Source organism: Oncorhynchus tshawytscha, linkage group LG03 (assembly GCF_018296145.1).
Source record: "Oncorhynchus tshawytscha isolate Ot180627B linkage group LG03, Otsh_v2.0, whole genome shotgun sequence".
NCBI classification, from domain to species: Eukaryota; Metazoa; Chordata; class Actinopteri; order Salmoniformes; family Salmonidae; genus Oncorhynchus; species Oncorhynchus tshawytscha.
In genome coordinates, this window is record NC_056431.1 from 48,657,391 (window position 1) to 48,682,599 (window position 25,209).

Consider the following 25,209-nt stretch of genomic DNA (forward strand, 5'->3'; position numbering starts at 1 on the left):
AACATATAACACCGGTTTAATATTAGAAAGAGAGAGAGATAGTTCCCAACAGTGCATTAATTTCGTAAGATCAAACAATTCCCAAACAATACCTAACACACCCAAAATTCTCCATGTGTATAGGCTTGCAGAAAAGCAGGAGAAGAGTTTTCAGCTGGGATTAATTTACAGAGCGATGGGTAAGTTTAGTGTTTTTCGAGCGACATCCTCTATGCAAAAATGAACCGATAGTAACGGTATTGTTTTGAAATAAACGTTGTTTTTAGGGGGCTGTCTAGACCTTTTATATGCAGGGTTGGCTGGATTGTCTTTTGCTTCCTACATCCTCAGGGGATATTACACCTGTTGTTTTTGGTGAAACCCAGTATGCATAATGAACCGTTAGTACCTGTGTTGATTAGAAATAACATTGTTTTTAAACCTTAGGGGGTGTCTAGACCGATTATATTGTGGCTGTGGGGTTTGACTTTTGAGCCACCACATCCACTGGGGGGAAATACATTTGGATTTGAGAGGCTTATGTGTTAATGACACGAAAGTGCCTACCTGGTTTCAAACACCCCATGCAGACACACACCCTTGAAAAACTCAATAATTTTGAAACACACACACATACACGCCTGCATGCGCACGCACACACACACGCACACACACTCCTGTCTTTCCTGAAAGCCTTTATTCTGAGACACACAGGGAGAGAGGGAGCGTGATATTCCAGGCATTAAAGGTGAGATACAATTTTAAAACCCTTTATTTAATTCAACATTTTTAGTACAGACCTTTTAAAACATGCTATAATTAGTACAAACAATTTTACTATTATTTTCTTACAGATGAAGGGGCCAGCTATAGGGTTAGCCCTGACATCCATCCGTTTCCAAATCACCATCGTCAAGACAGGCTCTCTTGCTCGCTGGATATCCCGCACATTCCACCTTCCGTAAGTTTTCATTCCATGGATAGATCAAACGTCTTGCATGTAGACCCTGGGTATGTCTTAAGGATAGAAGCCCCCAGCGGCGTAATTGTTCACGATTTTGGAAAAGATTGTCCAGCGTTTTCGTATCTTAAGCCATTCTCTCATACTGAGCAATCGGGGGAGAAGGGCCTTGGTCAGGGATGTGAACAAGAACCCGATGGTCACTCTGACAGAGCTCTAGTGTTCCTCTGTGTAGATGGGAGAACCTTCCATAAGGACAACCATCTCTGCAGCACTCCACCAATCAGGCTTTTATGGTAAAGTGGCCAGACGGAAGCTCTGGCCACTCCTCAGTAAAAGGCGCATGACAGCCCGCTTGGAGTTTGCCAAAAGGCACCTAAAGAATCTCAGACCATGAGAAACAAGATTCTCTGGACTGATGAAACCAAGACTAAACCCTTTGGCCTGAATGCCAAGCGTCACGTCTGGAGGAAACTTTGCACAATCCCTATGGTGAAGCATGGTGGAGGCAGCATGTTTTTCAGTGGCAGTGACTAGGAGACTAGTCAGGGTCGAGGAAAAGATGAACAGAGCAAAGTACAGATAGATCCTTGATGAAAACCTGCTCCAGAGCACTCAGGACCTCCCCACGGGGCAAAGGTTCACCTTACAACAGGACAACAACCCTAAGCACACAGCCAAGGCAGCGCATGAGTGGCTTCGGGACAAGTCCCTGAATGTCCTTGAATGTCCCAGCCAGAGCTCGGACTTGAAACCAATGTAACATCTCTGGAGAGACCTGAAAATAGCTGTGCAGCAACGCTTTCCATCCACCCTGACAGAATCGGCAGAGAAGAATTGAAGAAACTCCCCAAATACAGGTGTGCCAAGCTTGCTGCGTCATACCCAAAAAGACGCAACGCTGTAAGCACTGTTTAAGGTGCTTCAACAAAGTACTGAGTAAAGGGTCAGAATACTTATGTAAATGTCATATTTCATTTTCATTTTTTATAAATTAGCAAACTTTTCTAAAAATCTGTTTTTGCTTTGACATTATGGGGTATTGTGTGTAGATTTGTGAAGGGATAAAAACAAGCAATTTTACAAAAAGACTGTAACGTAACAAAATGTGGTAAAAGTCAAGGGGTCTGAATACTTTCCAAATGCACTGTAAAATTGTACCTCGGTGTAAGCTCTGTCTTTCTGATGTCAACTGTGTAGCCAGTTTAACGATTTGCCATCTGCAAGAAAACCTTGTGTCACGTTGAGCGGAACAAGTTAACTTCTCTAGGGTAGGGGGCAGCATTTGGAATTTTGGATGAAAAGCGTGCCCACATTAAACTGCCTGCTACTCAGGCCCAGAAGATAATTGGTAGATTTGGATAGAAAACACTCTAAAGTTTCCAAAACTGTTAAAATAGTGTCTGTGAGTATAACAGAATTGATTTGGCAGGCGGAAACCTGAGAAAAATCCATCCAGGAAGTAGGATTTGTTATTGTTTTGTAGTTTTCTATTCAATGCCATTACAGTATCCATTGACTTAGGACTCAAATTGCAGTTCATCTGCCTTCCACTAGATGTCAACAGTCTTTAGAAATTGTTTCAGGCTTGTATTCTGAAAAATGAGGGAGTAAGAGCAGACTGAGTGAGTGGACCCTGCAGTGTCACAGATCTTTTTCATGCACACGAACGAGAGAGTGCCTTTCTTGTTTACCTTTTATATTGACAACGTTATTGTCCGGTTGAAATATTATCGATTATTTAGGTTAAAAATAACCTGAGGATTGAATATAAACATCGTTTGACATGTTTCTATGAACTTTACGGATACAATTTGGATTTTTTTGTCTGCCTATTGTGACTGCGTTTGAGCCTGTGGATTACTGAAGAAAACACACGAACAAAACTGAGGTTTTTGGATATAAAGAGACTTTATCGAATAAAACAAAAATTTATTGAGTAAATTAATGTCTTCTGAGAGCAATTGGTAAGTGATTAATTTTATCTCTATTTCTGACTTGTGTAACTCTTCTACTTGGCTGGTTACTGTTTGTAATTATTTGTCTGCTGGGCGATGTTCTCAAATAATTGTAAGGTATGCTTTCGCTGTAAAGCCTTTTTGAAATCTGACACGTGGTTGGATTCACAAGAAGTTAATCTTTAAACCTATGTAAAATACTTGTATGTTTTCTGAATTTTTATAATGTGTATTTCTGTATTTGAATTTGGCGCTCTGCAATTTAACTGGAAGTTGGCCAGGTGGGACGCGTCACACATACCCTAGTGAGGTTAACCCAAGAGCAGATTCAGACGAGGAGGCTAGGATGAGGTAACCAAGATATTTAATGAAACACAGCGGGAAGCTCGAGCGGAATACAGGAAGCCAGATGTTGAAGCTGAGGCTGGAGCGAGGGGAGTTGGGACTGGGTAAGCAGGTCCGGAGAGGAATCCAAGGAAGCAGTAGAGTGGGGGGTCCAGGACAGGGTATCAGGACTGATGAGACGTGGGACTAGAGACAGGGGCCAAAGTCAGAGCGGGCAGAACTGTAGCGGAGAGGAAAACAGCGTAAGGCAAGGGAAAACAGGCATGACACAATGTCTTGCTTGTCCTATGTTGCTATGTCTTGCTTGTTCTATGTTGCTATTGTCTATATTGTAATTGTTTTTAATAACCTGCCCAGGGACTGCGGTTGAAAATTAGCCGGCTGGCTAAAACCGGCAGTTTTACTGAAACGTTGATTAATGTGCACTGTCCCTGTAAAAATAAAAATAAACTCAAACTCAAACAAAAACAGGATCTAAGCAGGAACAAACGGCTAAAAAAAAGCAGACTGACTGAGCAGAGATTACGATCTGGCAGCGTGGAAATGGCTGTGGAGTGGGCCTTCCTCCAGGTGTAGACTGGGGCTGAGGCACGGTGACTCACACACACACACACACACACACACACACACCACACACACAGAGGAAGAGAGCACTGGGGGAGTGGCGGCAGTTTAGGGGGACACAGGATGAGAAGTAGAGGGCATGGCAGGAGCAGATGTAACAGTACCCCCCCCTCTATGGGTGCCACCTGGTGCCTGACCAGGCTTATCTGGGTGCGAGGTGTTGAAAGCACGTAAGAGGGAGGCGCTCCGCTCCGCAGGGCCATATCCCTCCCAGTCCACCAGGTACTGCCAGCCGTGGCCCCGACGGCACACGTCCAGAAGCTGCTGATGATACAGGCAGGATGGTCATTGATGAGCCGAGGGGGTGGAGGAGCTGTTGCAGGAGGAGACAGGGGACTGGAACTGACAGGGATACATGGAAGGTAGGGTGGATCTTGAGAGAGGCTGGGGGTTTCAGGCGCATAGCAGAGGGGTTAGTGGTACTATCAATTTCAAAGGGACCAATGAATCGGGGAAAGTTTCTTAGAAGCCATCTTCAATGGCAGGTCCTTCGATGAGAGCCATACCTTTTGGCCTGGAGTGTAGACTGGGGCTGAGGCACGGCAACGGTTGGCTTTGGACTGGATCCTGGCGGCGGCACGAAGAAGGGCAGCCCAGGCCTTCCTCCAGGTGCGATGACAACGGTGCATATGGTCATGGACTGAGGAACCGCCACCTCAAACTCTTGGGCGGGGAATAAGGGGGGTTGATAACTCTGAGCACACTCGAAGGGTGACATACCTGACAAGGTGTTGGTGAGGGTGTTGTGGGCATATTCCACCCAGGGTAGCTGAGCACTCCAGGAGGAAGGGTTATCCCAAGTTGCGCAGCGTAGGCTGTCTCCATCTCCTGGTTGGCCCGTTTGGTCTGGCCATTGGTCTGGGGGTGATACCCAATGCTGAACAGAAGGATCTTCATACCTGGGATGTTTTTTTATTTTATTTTTTCTTTCACCTTTATTTAACCAGGTAGGCTAGTTGAGAACAAGTTCTCATTTACAACTGCGACCTGGCCAAGATAAAGCATAGCAGTGTGAGCAGACAACACAGAGTTACACATGGAATAAACAAATTAACAAGTCAATAACACAGTAGAAAACAAAGGGGGAGTCTATATACAATGTACAATGTGTGCAAAATGCATGAGGAGGTAGACGAATAGTTACAATTTTGCAGATTAACACTGGAGTGATATATGATCAGATGGTCATGTACAGGTAGAGATATTGGTGTGCAAAAGAGCAGAAAAGTAAATAAATAAAAACAGTATGGGGATGAGGTAGGTGAAAATGGGTGGGCTATTTACCAATAGACTATGTACAGCTGCAGCGATCGGTTAGCTGCTCAGATAGCTGATGTTTGAAGTTGGTGAGGGAGATAAAAGTCTCCAACTTCAGCGATTTTTGCAATTCGTTCCAGTCACAGGCAGCAGAGTACTGGAACGAAAGGCGGCCAAATGAGGTGTTGGCTTTAGGGATGATTAGTGAGATACACCTGCTGGAGCGCGTGCTACGGATGGGTGTTGCCATCGTGACCAGTGAACTGAGATAAGGCGGAGCTTTACCTAGCATGGACTTGTAGATGACCTGAGCCAGTGGGTCTGGCGACGAATATGTAGCGAGGGCCAGCCGACTAGAGCATACAAGTCGCAGTGGTGGGTGGTATAAGGTGCTTTAGTGACAAAACGGATGGCACTGTGATATACTGCATCCAGTTTGCTGAGTAGAGTGTTGGAAGCCATTTTGTAGATGACATCGCCGAAGTCGAGGATTGGTAGGATAGTCAGTTTTACTAGGGTAAGCTTGGCGGCGTGAGTGAAGGAGGCTTTGTTGCGGAATAGAAAGCCGACTCTTGATTTGATTTTTGATTGGAGGTGTTTGATATGAGTCTGGAAGGAGAGTTTGCAGTCTAGCCAGACACCTAGGTACTTATAGATGTCCACATATTCAAGGTCGGAACCATCCAGGGTGGTGATGCTAGTCGGGCATGCGGGTGCAGGCAGCGATCGGTTGAAAAGCATGCATTTGGTTTTACTAGCGTTTAAGAGGAGTTGGAGGCCACGGAAGGAGTGTTGTATGGCATTGAAGCTTGTTTGGAGGTTAGATAGCACAGTGTCCAATGACGGGCCGAAAGTATATAGAATGGTGTCGTCTGCGTAGAGGTGGATCAGGGAATCGCCCGCAGCAAGAGCAACATCATTGATATACACAGAGAAAAGAGTCGGCCCGAGAATTGAACCCTGTGGTACCCCCATAGAGACTGCCAGAGGACCGGACAGCATGCCCTCCGATTTGACACACTGAACTCTGTCTGCAAAGTAATTGGTGAACCAGGCAAGGCAGTCATCCGAAAAACCGAGGCTACTGAGTCTGCCGATGAGAATATGGTGATTGACAGAGTCGAAAGCCTTGGCAAGGTCGATGAAGACGGCTGCACAGTACTGTCTTTTATCGATGGCGGTTATGATATCGTTTAGTACCTTGAGTGTGGCTGAGGTGCACCCGTGACCGGCTCGGAAGCCAGATTGCACAGCGGAGAAGGTACGGTGGGATTCGAGATGGTCAGTGACCTGTTTGTTGACTTGGCTTTCGAAGACCTTAGATAGGCAGGGCAGGATGGATATAGGTCTGTAACAGTTTGGGTCCAGGGTGTCTCCCCCTTTGAAGAGGGGGATGACTGCGGCAGCTTTCAATCCTTGGGGATCTCAGACGATATGAAAGAGAGGTTGAACAGGCTGGTAATAGGGGTTGCGACAATGGCGGCGGATAGTTTCAGAAATAGGGGGTCCAGATTGTCAAGCCCAGCTGATTTGTACGGGTCCAGGTTTTGCAGCTCTTTCAGAACATCTGCTATCTGGATTTGGGTAAAGGAGAACTTGGAGAGGCTTGGGCGAGGAGCTGCCGGGGGAGGAGCTGTTGGCCGAGGTTGGAGTAGCCAGGCGGAAGGCATGGCCAGCCGTTGAGAAATGCTTATTGAAGTTTTCAATAATCATGGATTTATCGGTGGAGACCGTGTTACCTAGCCTCAGTGCAGTGGGCAGCTGGGAGGAGGTGCTCTTGTTCTCCATGGACTTCACAGTGTCCCAGAACTTTTTGGAGTTGGAGCTACAGGACGCAAACTTCTGCCTGAAGAAGCTGGCCTTAGCTTTCCTGACTGACTGCGTGTATTGGTTCCGGACTTCCCTGAACAGTTGCATATCACGGGGACTATTCGATGCTATTGCAGTCCGCCACAGGATGTTTTTGTGCTGGTCGAGGGCAGTCAGGTCTGGGGTGAACCAAGGACTGTATCTGTTCTTAGTTCTGCATTTTTTGAACGGAGCATGCTTATCTAAAATGGTGAGGAAGTTACTTTTAAAGAATGACCAGGCATCCTCAACTGACGGGATGAGGTCGATGTCCTTCCAGGATACACGGGCCAGGTCGATTAGAAAGGCCTGCTCACAGAAGTGTTTTAGGGAGCGTTTGACCGTGATGAGGGGTGGTCGTTTGACTGCGGCTCCGTAGCGGATACAGGCAATGAGGCAGTGATCGCTGAGATCCTGGTTGAAGACAGCAGAGGTGTATTTGGAGGGCCAGTTGGTCAGGATGACGTCTATGAGGGTGCCCTTGTTTACAGAGTTAGGGTTGTACCTGGTGGCTTCCTTGATGATTTGTGTGAGATTGAGGGCATCTAGCTTAGATTGTAGGACTGGCGGGGTGTTAAGCATATCCCAGTTTAGGTCACCTAACAGAACAAACTCTGAAGCTAGATGGGGGCGATCAATTCACAAATGGTGTCCAGGGCACAGCTGGGAGCTGAGGGGGTCGGTAGCAGGCGGCAACAGTGAGAGACTTATTTCTGGAGAGAGTAATTTTCAAAATTAGTAGTTCGAACTGTTTGGGTATGGACCTGGAAAGTATGACATTACTTTGCAGGCTAACTCCTCCCCTTTGGCAGTTCTATCTTGACGGAAGATGTTATAGTTGGGTATGGAAATCCATGAATTTTTGGTGGCCTTCCTGAGCCAGGATTCAGACACAGCAAGGACATCAGGGTTAGCAGAGTGTGCTAGAGCAGTGAGTAAAACAAACTTAGGGAGGAGGCTTCTGATGTTGACATGCATGAAACCAAGGCTTTTACGATCACAGAAGTCAACAAATGAGGGAGCCTGGGGACATGCAGGGCCTGGGTTTACCTCCACATCACCCGCGGAACAGAGAAGTAGTAGTATGAGGGTGCGGCTAAAGGCTATCAAAACTGGTCGCCTAGAGCGTTGGGGACAGAGAATAAGAGGAGCAGGTTTCTGGGCATGGTAGAATATATTCAGGGCATAATGCGCAGACAGGGGTAAGGTGGGGTGCGGGTACAGCGGAGGTAAGCCCAGGCACTGGGTGATGATGAGAGAGGTTGTATCTCTGGACATGCTGATTGTAATGGGTGAGGTCACCGCATGTGTGGGAGGTGGGACAAAGGAGGTATCAGGGGTATGAAGAGTGGAACTAGGGGCTCCATTGTGAACTAAAACAATGATAACTAACCTGAGCAACAGTATACAAGGCATATTGACATTTGAGAGAGACATACAGCGAGGCATACAGTAATCACAGGTGTTGAATTGGGAAAGCTAGCTAAAACAGTAGGTGAGACAACAGCTAATCAGCTAGCATAACAACAGCAGGTAAAATGGCGTTGACTAGGCAACGGGGGCCGACAGATAAAACATAAACAGGCAGAATGGAGTAGTACCGTGATTAATGGACAGTCCAAAGTGCATCAGCTATGTAGCCAAGAGATCAGTGTCCAGGGGGCAGCGGTGGATGGGGCAGGGAAGCTGGACTGGCGAGTGTTATCCAGGTTGAAAAAAGTTAACAATGACTAAATAGCTTGTAGCTAGTTAGCTGGTTAGCTTCTGGAGGTTCTTGAGTGTGTTCTAAAAAAAAAAAAAAAAAAAAAAAAATGTGAACTGGGGTCCCCTGTCGGAAACAATGTCAGTAGGAATGCCATGCAGACAAAACACATGGGACACCAGCAGGTCCGCAGTCTCCCTGGAGGACGGAATGAAGAGAGCCGCTGTGGAAGATCTGTCAATTATGGTGAGGATGTCTGACTTACCATTGGATGGGGGAAGGCCAGTGACGAAATCCAGAGCTGTGTGTGACCAGGAGCGACTGGGTATGGGAAGAGGGTGAAGCAGGCCGGACGTGGGTTTAGTGGAGGTCATATTCCGGGCACAGACCGAGCAGGCTGAGACAAACTCCCGGACATCTCTCTCCATGTTGGACCAGCAAAAGCGCTGATGCAGGAAGGCAATGTTCCAGTGACAGGTGAGTAGAATGGGCGAACTGAATCTGGAACAAACAGAGCATTTCTAGGATCGTTACTGGGGTCAGGCTGGTTCTGCTGAGCCTGGCGAATGCGGGACTCGATCTCGGAACCAGTCTTGTCGGTGTTGAACTGGCAGGAAAGGGCGTCAGGCTTGGTATTCCTTGAACCAGGGCGATAAGTGAGTATGAAGTTGAATCTCCCGAAGAACAATGCCCACTTGGCTTGCCGGGAATTTAGACGCTTGGTGGTCTGGATGTAGGACAGGTTTTTGTGGTCCGTCCACACAATGAAGTGGAGAATAGAACCATCCAGTGACGCCATTCCTCAAGAGCTAGCTTAACTGCCTGGAGTTCCTGGGTACCGATGTCAAAAATTATCTCGGAAGGTGAGAGATTACGGGAAAAGAATGGAGCTTCTGATCAGAGTTGGGACATAACAGCACCTACCCCGTTGACGGAGGCATCCACCTCCACGATGAACTGGAGTTCTGGGTCTGGCTGAGTGACGACTGGAGCGGAAGTGAAGCGGCACTTGAGTTCCAGGAACACTGCCTCTGCTTCAGGGGTCCAGTGGAACGGAGTGGAGGTGCAGGTGAGAGTGGTGAGAAGTGCTGCCAGATGGCTGTAGTTGTGGATCAATCATCTGTAAAAATTTGCAAACCCCAGGAAACATCGTAGTTGCTTCAGGTTTAAATGTTTTTAATTGAACCTTTATTTAACTAGGCAAGACAGTTAAGAACAAATTCTTAACTCGGTGCAGGCCACTGTGACTGCCCTGACCTTGGTGGGATCCATGCGTAAATGTCCCTGTGCAATAATGTAACCCAGGAAATACACAGAGGAAGGATGGAACTCACATTTTTCAGCTTTATTTAACAAAAAACATATTCTCCAACAGCCGTTGGATAACTTGGCGAACGTGTTGCTGGTGAGCCTCAGAGTCCTTCAAAAAAATCTGAATGTCATCCACATGGACAAAAACGAAGCATCCAATCACATCCCTCAGTACATCATTGACTAGGCTCTGAAAAACAGCAGGGGGTTAGTGAGACCCAAAAGACATGACCAAATACTCAAAGTGTCCAAGTGGTGTGTTGAATGTCGTTTTCCACTTGTCCCCCTCTCTGATGCAGACCAGATGATAAGCATTCTGGAGGTGGAGTTTGGTGAACACCACAGCACCATTGAGGGGGGCAAAAGCAGAACTGATGAGTGGCAAGCGGTACTTGTTCTTCGCAGTGATGTTATTCAGCCCACGGAAGTCTATGCATGGCCTCAGCGACCCATCCTTTTTCTTCACAAAGAAAAAGCCAGCACCCACCGAAGAGGAAGAAGGCCTGACATGTCCTGCAGACAGGGAATCCTGGATGTACCCCTCCATGGCCTCCTGCTCGGGGCGAGAGAGGTTATACAACCGGCTACAGAGGAAAGGAGCTCCAGGCTGGAGGTCAATGGCACAGTCGTATGGCCGATGAGGCGGCAGCGATGGGGCATGGTGTTTGCTGAACACAGTAGCTAGATCGTGATACTCGAGAGGAACTGATGACAGGTCCAGAGGTTCTGGAATGGACTGGTGCACAGACAAGGCAGGGGCAAGGGCAGAACTTAGACACTTTGAGTGACAGAATGTACTCCAAGTGGTTACCTTTCCAGTGGTCCAGTCAATCTGTGGATTGTGCAGATTTAACCAAGGATGACCCAGGACCAGGGGAGAGCGAGGGCAGTTGATTATGTGGAGAAGGATTATTTCCTGGTGATTCCCAGAGAGACGCAGGATGACAGGGACCGTTCTCTCACAGACACAGGCATGGAGCTGTCCATTGAGAGCGTTGGCATTGAGGGGTGAATCGAGTGGAACAGTGTCCAGGCCCTACTGGATAACGACACCTCAGTCCAGGAAACTCTTGTTGGCGCCCGAGTTGATGAGGGAAGACAGAGGAAAAGCCTGGCTTGCGCCACACAAGGGTGCCGTCTAGCAAGGGTCTGGGGGGAGCTGCCCCACTACTGCCAAGCCACCTCCTTTGCTGAGGAACAAGTGGAGATGATGTGACCGACCCGGCCACAGTATAGGCAGCTCCTAGTGCTGATTTGTTGCTGCCTCTCCTCAGGTGAGAGACAGGCCCGGCCGAGCTGCATGGGTTCAGGTTCTGGAAGAGACTTAGGAAGGGAGGCAGTCGGAAGGTTATGGGTTATGTAGCACTAGCCAGGGGTACCCTAGGATACGGGGGATCTTGGGAGCAGTGATTCAAAGAAAACTAAGTCTCTGAGTGGTTCACCCCAACCTGCAGTAGAATGGGCTTGGTCTGATATTCCACCTGGCCGATGGTGCGTCCATTGAGGGCTTGAATCTGCAGAGGGATGGGACATTCCACGCAGGGGATTTGTTATTCTCTGGCGAAGTCTTGGTCATTTCTTTTAAAAATATTTTTTATTTCACCTTTATTTAACCAGGTAGGCCAGTTGAGAACAAGTTCTCATTTACAACTGTGACCGTGCCAAGATAAAACAAAGCAGTGCGACAAAAACAACAACACAGAGTTACACATAAACAAACGTACAGTCAATAACACGATAGAAAAATCGTATGTGCAAATGTAGAAGAGTAGGGAGGGAAGGCAATAAATAAGCCATAGAGGCTGGGATCTTGGGTTTCCGGTGCAGGTTCCCTGGAGGAAATACGGCGACGACTGTAGCACTGGGCGATGAGACTTGGGCATTGGCTCCTCCTGGGTTGGGGTTGGGCCGTGGTTGGAGGGAACCGGTAAGTGCCCGGAGGGTCTCTGATATTTGGGAGAGTTGTTCTTGCTGCCGCCCCAGCAGTGCTCCTTGTTGGGTTATAGCATTCTGGATCTGGGTGATCTCTGCTGGGTCCATGTTGAGGAAGAAGCTTGCTGTGATCTGGTGAGGTTGGACTCAGGTGTAGAGAAGAGACCAGACGAGGAATCAGTGGTTAAGGATAAACATAATACTTTACTGAGAAACAGTAGCGGCAGGATCACAGTACACTTGAAAATGTTTTGAAGGATGCATGACTCGACCTTTGCCTCTCCTAAGCCCGTTGGGGAGTTGCAGCGATGAAACAAGATCGAAATTGGGGAGAAAATGTGGGTAAAAAAATTGTTACGTTAATTGTCATATCCAACAGCAGATCTCTTTGTTTCTTGGGACCTAGTTTAAAAGTAAAACATTTGCCGCTTTCCACTTTCTTCTATCTGAAACACAGGCTTCCTGGGTAGGCAATTTTGGGGCTTCACCATGTTTCATCAAAATGTACAGCTGTGTGTTGTCGCATAGCAGTGAAAGTTTACATTGCGTTTCTGAATTACATCACCAAGAGGTAGAATAAGGCTGTAACGTAACCATTTTAGAATAAGGCTGAACATAACAAAATTTGGAAAAAGTCAAGGGGTCTGAATACTTTCCGAATGCACTTTATAAAGTGAAAACAATAGTGATCCTAAAACGAAACCTTGAGTAACACTGAAACTTGTAATTGATTGTCAAAGGACAAACCATCCACAGAGACAAACTGATATCTTTCCGAAAGTACTTGTCCATGTAGAACAAGGGTTTACAATCTCTCCAAAAGAATGTGGTGATCGATGGTGTCAAAAGCAGAACTAAGGTCTAGGAGCATGAGGACAGATGCAGAGCCTTGGTCTGACGCCATTAAAATGTAATTTACTAACTTCACAAGTGCAGTCTCAGTGCTATGATGGGGTCTAAAACCAGACTGAAACGTTTTTTATACATTGTTTGTCTTCAGGAAGGCAGCTTTTTCTAAAATCTTTAGAGGAATGGGAGATTCGATATAGGCCGATATTTTTTTACATTTTCCGGGTCAAGGCTGGGATTTTTCAAGAGAGGCTTTATTACTGCCACTTTTAGTGAGTTTGGTACACATCTAGAGGATAGAGCGCCGTTTATTATGTTCAACATAGGAGGGCCAAGCACAGGAAGCAGCTCTTTCAGTAGTTTAGTTGGAATAGGGTCCAGTATGCAGCTTGAAGGTTTAGAGGCCATGATTATTTTCATCATTGTGTCAAGAGATATAGTACTAAAACACTTGAGTGTCTCTCTTGATCCTAGGTCCTGGCAGAGTTGTGCAGACTCAGGACAACTGAGCTTTGAAGGAATACGCAGATTTAAAGAGGAGTCCATAATTTGCTTTCTAATAATCATGATCTTTTCCTCAAAGAAGTTCATGAATTTATTACTGCTGAAGTGAAAGCCATCCTCACTTGGGGAATGCTGCTTTTTAGTTAGCTTTGCAACAGTATCAAAAATACATTTTGGATTGTTCTTATTTTCCTCAATTAATTTGGAAAAATAGGATGATCGAGCAGCAGTAAGGGCTCTTCGATACTGCACAGAACAGTCTTTCCAAGCTAGTCAGAAGACTTCCAGTTTGGTGTGGCGCCATTTCCGTTCCAATTTTCTGGAAGCTTGCTTCAGAGCTTGGGTATTTTCTGTATACCAGGGAGCTAGTTTCTCATGAGAAATGTTTTTAGTTTTTAGGAGTGCAACTGCATCTAGGGTATTGCGCAAGGTTAAATTGAGTTCCTCAGTTTGGTGGTTAACTGATTTTTGTCCTCTGACGTCCTTGGGTAGGCAGAGGGAGTCTGGAAGGGCAATCAAGGAATCTTTGTGTTGTCTGGGAATTTATAGCACGACTTTTGATGCTCCTTGGTTGGGTTCTGAGCAGATTATTTGTTGCAATTGCAAACGTAATAAAATGGTGGTCCGATAGTCCAGGATTATGGGGAAAAACATTAAGATCCACAACATTTATTCCATGGGACAAAACTAGGTCCAGAGTATGACTGTGACAGTGAGTAGGTCCAGAGACATGTTGGACAAAATCCACTGAGTCGATGATGGCTCCAAAAGCCTTTTGGAGTGGGTCTGTGGACTTTTCCATGTGAATATTAAAGTCACCAAAAATTAGAATATTATCTGCTATGACTACAAGGTCCGATAGGAATTCAGGAAACTCAATGAGGAACGCTGTATATGGCCGAGGAGGCCTGTAAACAGTAGCTATAAACAGGGATTGAGTAGGCTGCATAGATTTCATGACTAGAAGCTCAAAAGACGAAAACGTCTTTTTTTTTTGTAAATTGAAATCTGCTATTGTAAATGTTAGCAACACCTCCGCCTTTGCGGGATGCACGGGGGATATGGTCACTAGTGTAACCAGGAGGTGAGGCCTCATTTAACACAGGAAATTCATCAGGCTTAAGCCATGTTTCAGTCAGGCCAATCACATCAAGATTATGATCAGTGATTAGTTCATTGACTATAACTGCCTTTGAAGTAAGGGATCTAACATTAAGTCGCCCTATTTTGAGATGTGAGGTATCACGATCTCTTTCAATAATGGCAGGAATGGAGGAGGTCTTTATCCTAGTGAGGATCTCAATGGTGTATATATACACTGCTCAAAAAAATAAAGGGGACACTTAAAAAACACAATGTAACTCCAAGTCAATCACACTTCTGTGAAATCAAACTGTCCACTTAGGAAGCAACACTGATTGACAATACATTTCACATGCTGTTGTGCAAATGGAATAGACAACAGGTGGAAATTATAGGCAACTAGCAAGACACCCCCAATAAAGGAGTGGTACTGCAGGTGGTAACCACAGACCACTTCTCAGTTCCTATGCTTCCTGGCTGATGTTTTGGTCACTTTTGAATGCTAGCGGTGCTTTCACTCTAGTGGTAGCATGAGACGGAGTCTACAACCCACACAAGTGGCTCAGGTAGTGCAGCTCATCCAGGATGGCACATCAATGCGAGCTGTGGCAAGAAGGTTTGCTGTGTCTGTCAGCGTAGTGTCCAGAGCATGGAGGCGCTACCAGGAGACAGGCCAGTACATCAGGAGATGTGGAGGATGCCGTAGGAGGGCAACAACCCCGCAAGCAGGACCGCTACCTCCGCCTTTGTGCAAGGAGGAGCAAGAGGAGCACTGCCAGAGCCCTGCAAAATGACCTCCAGCAGGCCACAAATGTGCATGTGTCTGCTCAAATGGTCAGAAACAGACTCCATGAGGGTGGTATGAGGGCCCGACGTCCACAGGTGGGGGTTGTGCTTACAGCCCAACACCGTGCAGTACGTTTGGCATTTGCCAGAGAACACCAAGATTGGCAAATTCGCCACTGGTGCCCTGTGCTCTTCACAGATGAAAGCAGGTTCACACTGAGCACATGACAGACGTGACAGAGTCTGGAGACGCCGTGGCGAACGTTCTGCTGCCTGCAACATCCTCCAGTTTGCCGGTGGGTCAGTCATGGTGTGGGGTGGCATTTCTTTGGGGGGCCGCACAGCCCTCCATGTGCTCGCCAGAGGTAGCCTGACTGCCATTAGGTACCGAGATGAGATCCTCAGACCCCTTGTGAGACCATATGCTGATGCGGTTGGCCCTGGGTTCCTCCTAATGCAAGACAATGCTAGACCTCATGTGGCTGGAGTGTGTCAGCAGTTCCTGCAAGAGGAAGGCATTGATGCTATGGACTGGCCCGCCCGTTCCCCAGATCTGAATCCAATTGAGCACATCTGGGACATTATGTCTCGTTCCATCCACCACCACGTTGCACCACAGGCTGTCCAGGAGTTGGCGGATGCTTTAGTCCAGGTCTGGGAGGAGATCCCTCAGGAGACGATCCGCCACCTCATCAGGAGCATGCCCAGGCGTTGTAGGGAGGTCATACAGGCACGTGGAGGCCACACACACTACTGAGCCTAATCTTGACTTGTTTTAAGGACATTACATCAAAGTTGGATCAGCCTGTAGTGTGGTTTTCCACTTTAATTTTGAGTGTCACTCCAAATCCAGACCTCCATAGGTTGATAAATTTGATTTCCATTGATCATTTTTGTGTGATTTTGTTGTCAGCACATTCAACTTCGTAAAGAAAAAAGTATTTAATAAGAATATTTCATTCATTCAGATCTAGGATATGTTATTTTAGTGTTCCCTTAAATTTTTTGAGCAGTGCAGCACTACCATTCGAAAGTTTGGGGTCACTTAGAAATCTCCTTGTTTTTTAAAGAAAAGCACATTTTTTGTCCATTAAAATGATTGAAAATGTATCAGACATACAGTGTAGACATTGTGAATCTTGTAAATGACTATTATAACTGTAAGTGGCTTATGTTTAATGGAATATCTACATAGGCGTACAGAGGCCCATTAATAATTTACCATCACTCCTGTGTTCCAATGGCACGTTGTGATAACTAATCCAAGTTGATCATTTTGAAAGGCTAATTGATCATTAGAAATCCCTTTTGCAATTATGTTAGCACAGCTGAAAACTGTTGTCCTGATTAAAGAGGGAAGTAAACTGTCCTTCTTTAGGCTAGTTGAGTATCTGGAGCATCTTCATTTGTGGGTTCGATTTCAAGCTCAAAAGGTCCAGAAACATAGCACTTTCTTCTGAAACTCATCATTCTACTCTTGTTCTGAGAAGTCAAGGCTATTCCATGCGAGGAAATTCTAAGAAACTGAAGATCTCGTACAACGCTGTGTACTACTCCCTTCACAGAACAGCACAAACTGTCTCTAACCAGAATAGAAAGAGGAGTGGGAGGTCCCAGTGCACAACTGAGCAAGAGGACAAGTACATTAGAGTGTCTAGTTTGAGAAACAGACACCTCGCATGTCCTCAACTTGCAGATTTATTAAATAGTACCCGCAAAACACCAGTCTCAACGTCAACAGTGAAGAGGCGACTCCGGGATGGTGGCCTTCTAGGCAGAGTTGCAAAGAAAAAGCCATATCTCGCCAATAAGAAGAAAAGTTTATGATGAGTAAAAGAACACAAACACTGGACAGAGGAACTCCAATTATTGGATTGCATGTGAATGCCCAGCCTTTATCTTTTCTTCTTCTTACTTTTACACCTTTTTCTCCACAATTGGTAGTTAACTCCCCTACATTTGGAAGAGGTGAAGTTCTAGAGCCATGCGTTCTCCGAAACACAACCCTGCCAAGCAGCACTGCTTCTTGACACACTGCTCACTTAACCCAGAAGCAACAATGGTCCATGTTGTGTGTGTGTGTGTGTGTGTGTGTGTGTGTGTGTGTGTGTGTGTGTGTGTGTGTGTGTGTGTGTGTGTGTGTGTGTGTGTGTGTGTGTGTGTGTGTGTTATAAAAAGACTGGGTTCTCATTTTGAAGTCAGAGTACTCTCTGAGTAAAGAATTGATCTATTGCAGACTGGGGGCTTTGTCTAATTCTTCATTAACCAGGGTCTTTCAAACATATAAAATAGTTCAGTTAGGAGATTGGGATAAAAATTCTCGTGGTACCATGTCTCCTGAGTGGGGCAGTGGTCTAAGGCACTGCAGCTCAGTGCTACAGGCATCACTACAACCCCTGGTTCGATTCCAGGCTTTATCACAGCAGGCTGTGATTGGGAGTCCCATAGGGTGGCCCAGCATTGTCCAGGTTAGGGTTTGGCTGGGGTAGGCTGTTGATGTAAATAAGAATTTGTTCTTAATTGACTTGCCTAGTTAAATAAAGGTTAAAAATATAATGCCTCAATTGTCTCAGCTTAAAAATCATTATTTAACCTGTATCCTCCCATTGATCTACACTAATTGAAGTGGATATAACAAGTGACACAAATAAAGGATCATAGCATTCACCTGGTCAGTCTATGTCATGTAAAGAGGTGTTTTGAATGATCAGTGTATAAGACCAGTGCTTATATGGACTATATGGATTTGGGAGACATCTCTTTATTAAGAGTAGTTCTGGATGAAAGAATACTCTTTCTCCAGTTAATGGAGCTTTTGAACAGAGTGAAATAGAGACTGCAGAGAGCACACTCAGGGACTGACTCAACGGTCCCCAGAATCAATGTGAGTGGGTGGCTTGGAAAGTGTATCTTTCCTCTGAGCAAAGAGTAACCGATTTTGTCTATAATCCAGCTAAATTGTGTGGGAGACTATTATGCCTTGTTCAGATTTAATAGCCGAGATGAAATGGCTTTAAGTCTTGGCCTTAACCTTTTACTGTGGGCTAAATCAGTCTTAAACAAATCTACTTTGAAACAAAAGTATACACCTCACACATGGTTATGGGTTTAAAAAATGAAGACATCTGTACCACATCTGTACCATATCAGATATGTATTCCATTTTGATTTTGCATCCAAATTTGACATTATATACATCACAGAAGACTGAAATATAACAAAACTGTTTGACATAGAAACACCAGATTTTCATCTGTTTCTTCTAAATAATCTTTATGAATGATTACATTTTGAAAAATATTAATAACATATTAATATTAAATAAAGGCCAAAGAAGGCACTTTTGGTCATTGACTGCAGGAAAGGGCTACAAGACGAGACACACCGTGACGGCGAACAGATAAAACCAGCAGGCCTCTGACAAGAATATTGCTGTCATTTTCTGTTCATTTCCAGGCGATTTTATATGTTGGATCATGACCGTTCGTCGACACCCAGCAAGTGATAGCTAACACACCGCAGCCACCCGCTGCTTTTCAACGTTCTTACTTGCATTTTGTCTCAGCTATAAGAGACTTTAAGGACTATTGCTAACTTTTACTGGGTCTGTGTTCTCTTTCAGGCGTCTCCACTGTACCAGGAATTATATCCACATCCACCTGTTTGTCTCCTTCATGCTCCGAGCCATCAGCATCTTCGTCAAGGACCGAGTGGTGTACGCCAGCGCCGGACTGCAGGAGTTTGATGCGGTGCTCATGGACAACTTCAAGACTGTGGCCATGGCGCCACTGGACAACTCTCAATATGTGAGTAGTGGTGCTGCACCTCCTGCCAGCGCATCCCCTCCTCCTCTCCTCCACTCCTCTGCATCCACTCCTGCCCTCCTCCACTAATTCTCCCTAAAGATCCCAATAAACCCTGCTCTTACAGGACTCATGAAGAAATTAAATAGTGAAATAGAGTAAAATATTTTAATGAAATTGGGATCCTTAACGTTAAGAAAAATCCCTAAACAAAACCTACATTTTTGGTCCCCCCCCCACAAAATTTAATTCATAGTGCAGTTATCACAAAACAGATAATTTTTCGTGTTATAGCCTAACTAGATAATATGCTATGAACGCCTGGGGAAAGTTGTGTAATTTAAATAAAAACAGAGAGGTGAACTATAGGCTATTTCTGTGAATTTGTGAGGCATGCAAGACAAGAGATACAGATTACCAAGATACTGTATAAGCACACCACAGTTCTTTCTGCCAGCCCCCTCCTCTCTTTCCTTCGTGCTGGTTAGCCTGCTCTTTCTCTTAGCTAATGAAGCAAGTTTGTGTTCAGTCTTCAGTCTTTTGTATGTAAAATATCCTAGCCTATTCATTGATGATGAGGCCTGTTTTACCGAAGTTGCGAGACATAGCAAGCCAAGAAATTGCGAGATACAGCATTCCTTTGAGAAATACAGATTGATTGCCGATACATAGGCCTAGTGCATGATTTTGACTCTGTCTGCCTCGTGGCTGACCTGCCTATAGTGTGCCCTTACCCTCTCTCTCTATCCCTCACTAGCTCGCCATGAAAGATGCGATTGTTTGTGTACTCGGAAGTATCGCAACTAATCAGTCTCCTCTGTTCCAAAAATACGTTGTTAACAGTTTGAAAAATTGCAGAGAAGGCAAGCAACAGCAGCAGAGTCCTGTATGGCAATACTTTGAGAAGTTAAAAGAGAAGGAAATGCAAACTTTGCGAGGTGGAATTGAGGTACAGTAATGGTATTACAGGTGCAATGCTTAACCATCTGAAAGGGATGCACCATGAGACCCAAACCATTGCTGGCAACAGCGCAGGTGCATTGTGAATTCACGTGGAATTATGATGATTTTTTCCGGTTTTAACAGAAAACCGGTTAAAAATTGGCAGTTTAAACGAAAATGTGTTTTTGTCACTTCCCTAACCTGGACACGATTGCTCCAACACATACCATTAACTAGGCTAGTAAATGCAACCCTGTGTCAGGGACCTACTTCATTCCTAGATGTTTTCTTCAGTCCACCATGCCTGTGATGTGCGTTTGAATATACAGACTAGTCTTCCATGACTCATGCCCATTCAACCCACTGCACATTTAATGAAGAGCTCGAGCCAGGGGGCTATTTCAGTTTTCCTGGTCTTTCCTCAACACCTCAAGATCATGCATGCTGTTGCACTCAAAAAGCTAATCAGACTGGCTATGCTCAGTACCCCAAGGCTATAGTTTCCACTTGTCTGTGATTTTAATTGTCCAGCTCTGAAAATGCTCTGTCAGTCTGTCTGTTCCCCTACTGTAGCCTCCTCTGCTCTGTAATTGCTGTATAGACAGGAATAAATACAGCAAACATGCGAGGGAGGATATACCACAGGGAGCACTAGCTTAGCGCTATAGATTGCTAGCCCGCTACCATAGGCTTTACAGGTGTTACACAGAAAATGTGTATTTTCTATAAGGGATAGCTGGTTCAAAGAGTTCAAAGCTATAGAGACTGCCATGTTTTACTTTAATCTCTTTCCTTTGTATAGTAGTTCCTCAGGGCCATTTAAAATGGTTTGTGCTTCTTACTGTACCGTATTTTGTTTTCTGTTTTGTCTTAAGTCATTAAGCCTTAAGGCTGTCTGTTGCATGTCTAATGAGGGCTGGAACATAACAAGATATATTTACAGAGTCGTTTTCCTTTCAAGTGTGAGAAACCAGCTGAACTTTTATTAGCACTATGGCACAGCGTGACATGCTCATGTCGCAGTGCTTTTGCTCAGAGCTTGGCCAACAAAGCAGTTTCAATGGTTCTTCCCATGGTATGTGCATCTTGATTAAATATTTCTATGCTTTTTGCTTACCCTGTGATTAAATGTGCATTGCTGCAGCTGTCACGGATTCCCCGGTACTAATGCTCATTCCATGCACCAGTTCCGGAGGTCTACGTCACCGGCCTCTAGGCGTCACTGAACTGTCTCATTACGCACACCTGATTCCAATTCCCCCGATTAGTAATTGTATATGTGTGCACTCTGTTCACCATTGTCTTGTCGGTTATTGTTCCCATGTCCGTTGGTCTTGTGAGTACCTGCGCTTTGTTGTTTTGGCTTTTGTGCTGCGTGTATTTTGTACTCGTTATTACGGGTCTCGTCCCGTGTATTGTCATTACTGTTCTTGTCACGTGTATTTCATGTGTTTGGGTTACATCCCTGTGTTTTTGTATACGTATTTGTTTTGGGCTTCGTCCCTGTGTCTTTCATGGCATGTTGTATTTTTGGGTGGAGTATTAAAACCCGGCACTTGTCTCCAATAATTTATACAACATGACAGCAGTCTATTGAGAGAAGACAATTGTTTTCAGTTAATTTGTGATGCGATTTCATCTCTGGCTGAATTGTGAGTAGGCTTTTGTTTGAGACTTCAAAGAAGGATGTTTGTCAAATGATTTTGACTGATCTGACTTTGGTGATTAACAACAGAATCAGCTAAATTTAATCTCCTCCCTCTCTTGCTCTCCCCCCTCCTCCTCCCATTCCTACCCCTCGTTCTGCTCCTTCTATTCCTCGTCCTCCTCTACCCTGTTTTATACTTAAAGGCTCCTTGCAAGGATGCAGTTTTTTCATATCAGATGTCATGTGCAATGACACACTTTCATATCATATCATACCTGCCAGCTTCAAAAAGCTGAGCGTTCACATACCACTAACATGAAACACCCAAGAAGTGAGCCTCAGATGGTGACACCATTATTTTGAGGATAAATTCAACTGCCTGGGTCCTCTTCCTCCCTGACAGAGAAACTGACCTAAGTGTGTGGAGAAGCAGCTATCAGCCCAGGTTGATCAGAGACCGTACTGACCATGCCTCAGAGAGGTGTAACATACTGTATGAGTGACACTTTGATGACTTTTCTACCTCAGATTGGTGAGGAAAAATAGTTACTGAAAAATACTGTATGCTATTCTGAATGCTGCAGATCAACTGTCAGAGGCAGCTGTTGGAACATATTATACAGTATATTTATAACAGTGGAACAGAGTAAATGGGAGGACCGAGAGAGATTGAATGTCTTAGTGTGGTGTTTGAAGGCCACTGTATTGAGTAATCTGAGGATACGCTTCAGTCTGATCTTCTGTACGGTGGGGCAAACTCCTCATTCACCATAGTTTGTTGTGATAATGAAAGAGGTGTCAGAGCTTCAAAACTCAAACTTTCTGGGTAATATAAAATGTGAGAAAAAGGTTCAAGGTCTCTAGTAGCACTGTGTCAGCAGAGACAGAGGGAACAAAGAAATTAAGTGAGATAAAAGGAGAGCGAGAGAGAAAGGGAGGTAGAGGGAGAAAGGAAATATAGAGGGAGAGAGAGAGCTCCATCAACAGTTTGTGGAGAAACAGAGGGAGAGAATATTGCGAACTGAACACATTACAAAGTATAGGCTCCCCTGGGGTCGTTAAGACAACACAGAGGAATGCTTCTACTCTTATTTGTCAGGCAGCAGCTATTTGCTATTTCATAAGGAGGCCACAGGCACCAATTCTTACGGGATCATCATCTGACCTCTCCTCAGCAATTATCCTAAAACAAACTTAAAAGCACTGTGGCATAGTTGGATTAGAGACACAAACAGGTTCTAACAAACCTGTTAATGAACTTATCATGTTTTCTTCTGGAAGACTAATTAGTTAGTTTTTTTTGGCAATGAATCCCCCATTTTTTTTCAAATAGCTTTTTAAAAGAATACTATATTAATACAATATATATTCTCATTGTAAGATGTGTGTCACGTTCTGACCTTAGTTCCTTTGTTTTGTCTTTGTTTTAGTATGGTCAGGGCGTGAGTTGGGGTGGGCAGTCTATGTTCTCTTTTCTTTGATTTGGGATTTCTGTGTTTGGCCTGGTATGGTTCTCAATCAGAGGCAGCTGTCAATCGTTGAAAAGCTGTCAATTCAAACAGTTTTAGAAACTTCAGAGTTTTTTTCTATCCAAATCTACTAATTATATCCATATTCTAGCTTTTAGGACTGAGTAGCAGGCAGTTTACTCTGCACCTTTTTATCCAAGCTACTCAATACTGCCCCCCTGTCCCAAAGAAGTTAAGCCAACTCTGAAGTTAAAAGATGTTCAAAGTTCCTCCATAGGTATAATTCATCACAAGATGCCCAGCGCTTCAAACCAAGCCTCCTCCTCCACCCTCACTTCCTCTCTCCCCCCTCACTCCCTTTCTCCCCAACCTACACTTGCTGAGACATAGCTTGCCCGCCCCATAGCAAGCTGTTCTATCTGCGTTGCGTGATTGGTGAAGTAATTTACTGTTGCGCTAAATGTAAAAATAAATACGATTTCAGAGGTTTAAAAAGAAACAGGAAGGACCGGAATAAACCAGTACTTTTTGGGGGTTTCTAATCGTTCAGAAATGTATTTTGCTGGTCGAAACAGTGGAATGGAATTTAAAAAATAATGCTTCTGTTCATAAGGAAACAATTTGAAAATAATTTCAGTTCCAACCATCCCCTGACTAATGGATGACATTTAGTAAGTCACTTACCCAACCCTGATCAATGACTAGTATAGTTTACTAGAGAAGTCATCACTGGTAGCAGCCAATGAGCAACAGTAATGTGTCCCTTTCTTTTCGAATGGCTTGGCATTACTGGAACGTGGGCTGGCAGGGAAGCCATTTAGAGAAATGTCACATTGTAATGTTTCCGCTGTCTCCCACTGTGATAGACATGTCTATAGTGTTTCTTGGGAGCTGTTATTTCCATTTAGACTCTAGCTTCCTCTGGCACCTAACAGACCTTTTGCAGACGCTGAACATGTGAGTGTTGCGTCTCAACATCTGAGACAGTATAGGCCTCCCTGATACAAGGAAATCACAGAACCAGAACCAGTTCTCTCTACAGAAGAAGGGAACTTTTATAAAGTACCTGCAGTGAGAACAAGTAATTTTTTGGGGGAAGGATGCGTTTCAGACAGTGAAACCTTGGGCAATTCCAAAGCTTTATTGCGTTCCTATATTGTCATTTATTTATTAATCATTCTTCTTTCTCAATTGTTTTGAGTCTCTCTCTCCATCTCTTCCCCCTATCTCTCTCACTGTCTCTGTCTCCCTGTCTGTCTCTCTCTCTTTTTACAGATTGGTTGTAAAGTGACAGTGCTGCTGTTCATCTATTTCTTGGCAACTAACTACTACTGGATCCTAGTGGAGGGCCTGTACCTCCATAGTCTCATCTTCATGGCCTTCCTCTCTGACACAAAGTACCTGTGGGGTTTCACCCTCATCGGATGGGGTGAGTGTGTGTCATGAATTTATTTTAATTTACCTATGTCGCTACAGGTTATTCTCATTGAGATTAAAACTATTTTGCAAGAGAGACCTGTGTTTGAGGATGTCATTGTAGGACTGCAGCGTTTATGGAATTTGATTGGGTTGGTGTGCATTCTAAAAACAAATGTAGTACCCAAATTGTTTACTTCATTTCATCAAGAGCTTTGGTAATCATGCTGTAATATTTGTTTTATAAATGCCAGTACACATTGATAATGCACTCTGACACCAGAGACCTATACTACGTGTTTGGTTTGAGGAGTTACTGTGTTAACTTTGATCAACTCTGAGTTCAACTCGGGATAACCAGAAGTGGAAAGAGTACTGAAGTATCCTACTTAAGTAGATGTACTGTTACTGTAATAACATTTTACTAAAGTAGAAGGCAAACTAATGGTGTAAAAACTACTTAAGTAAAATGTAGTTTGTTGAAGTATGCAGAGTAAAAATAATGTTGTTACTTTTGTGTAAAAATGTTTACCTTCGCTGTTGTTCCACATGATCTTTTCCATGCAATACATAGAAAAAAGAAGAGAGGAAATACACTGAGTACAAAACATTAGGAAAACCTGCTCTTTCCATGACATAGTGTCACGACTTCTGCCGAATTTGGTTCCTCTCCGTGTTCGGGCAGCTTTCGGTGGTCGGAGTTGCTGGTCTTCTAGCCATCATTGATCCACTTTTAATTTTCCATTTGTTTTGTCTTCCCACACACCTGGTTTCAATTACATGTTGTGTATT

General features: G+C 44.6%; 1 protein-coding gene across 1 annotated transcript in view; it reads left to right on the forward strand.

Moving 5' to 3' along the window:
* LOC112246682 (parathyroid hormone 2 receptor-like) overlaps positions 1-25,209 on the forward strand; it is a 101,301-nt gene that overhangs the window by 20,419 nt on the left and 55,673 nt on the right. Inside the window, exons 6-7 of the mRNA XM_042320087.1 lie at positions 18,762-18,945; positions 24,277-24,430. Coding sequence (XP_042176021.1) covers positions 18,762-18,945; positions 24,277-24,430 — 338 coding nt within the window. The remainder of the gene's footprint in view (positions 1-18,761; positions 18,946-24,276; positions 24,431-25,209) is intronic.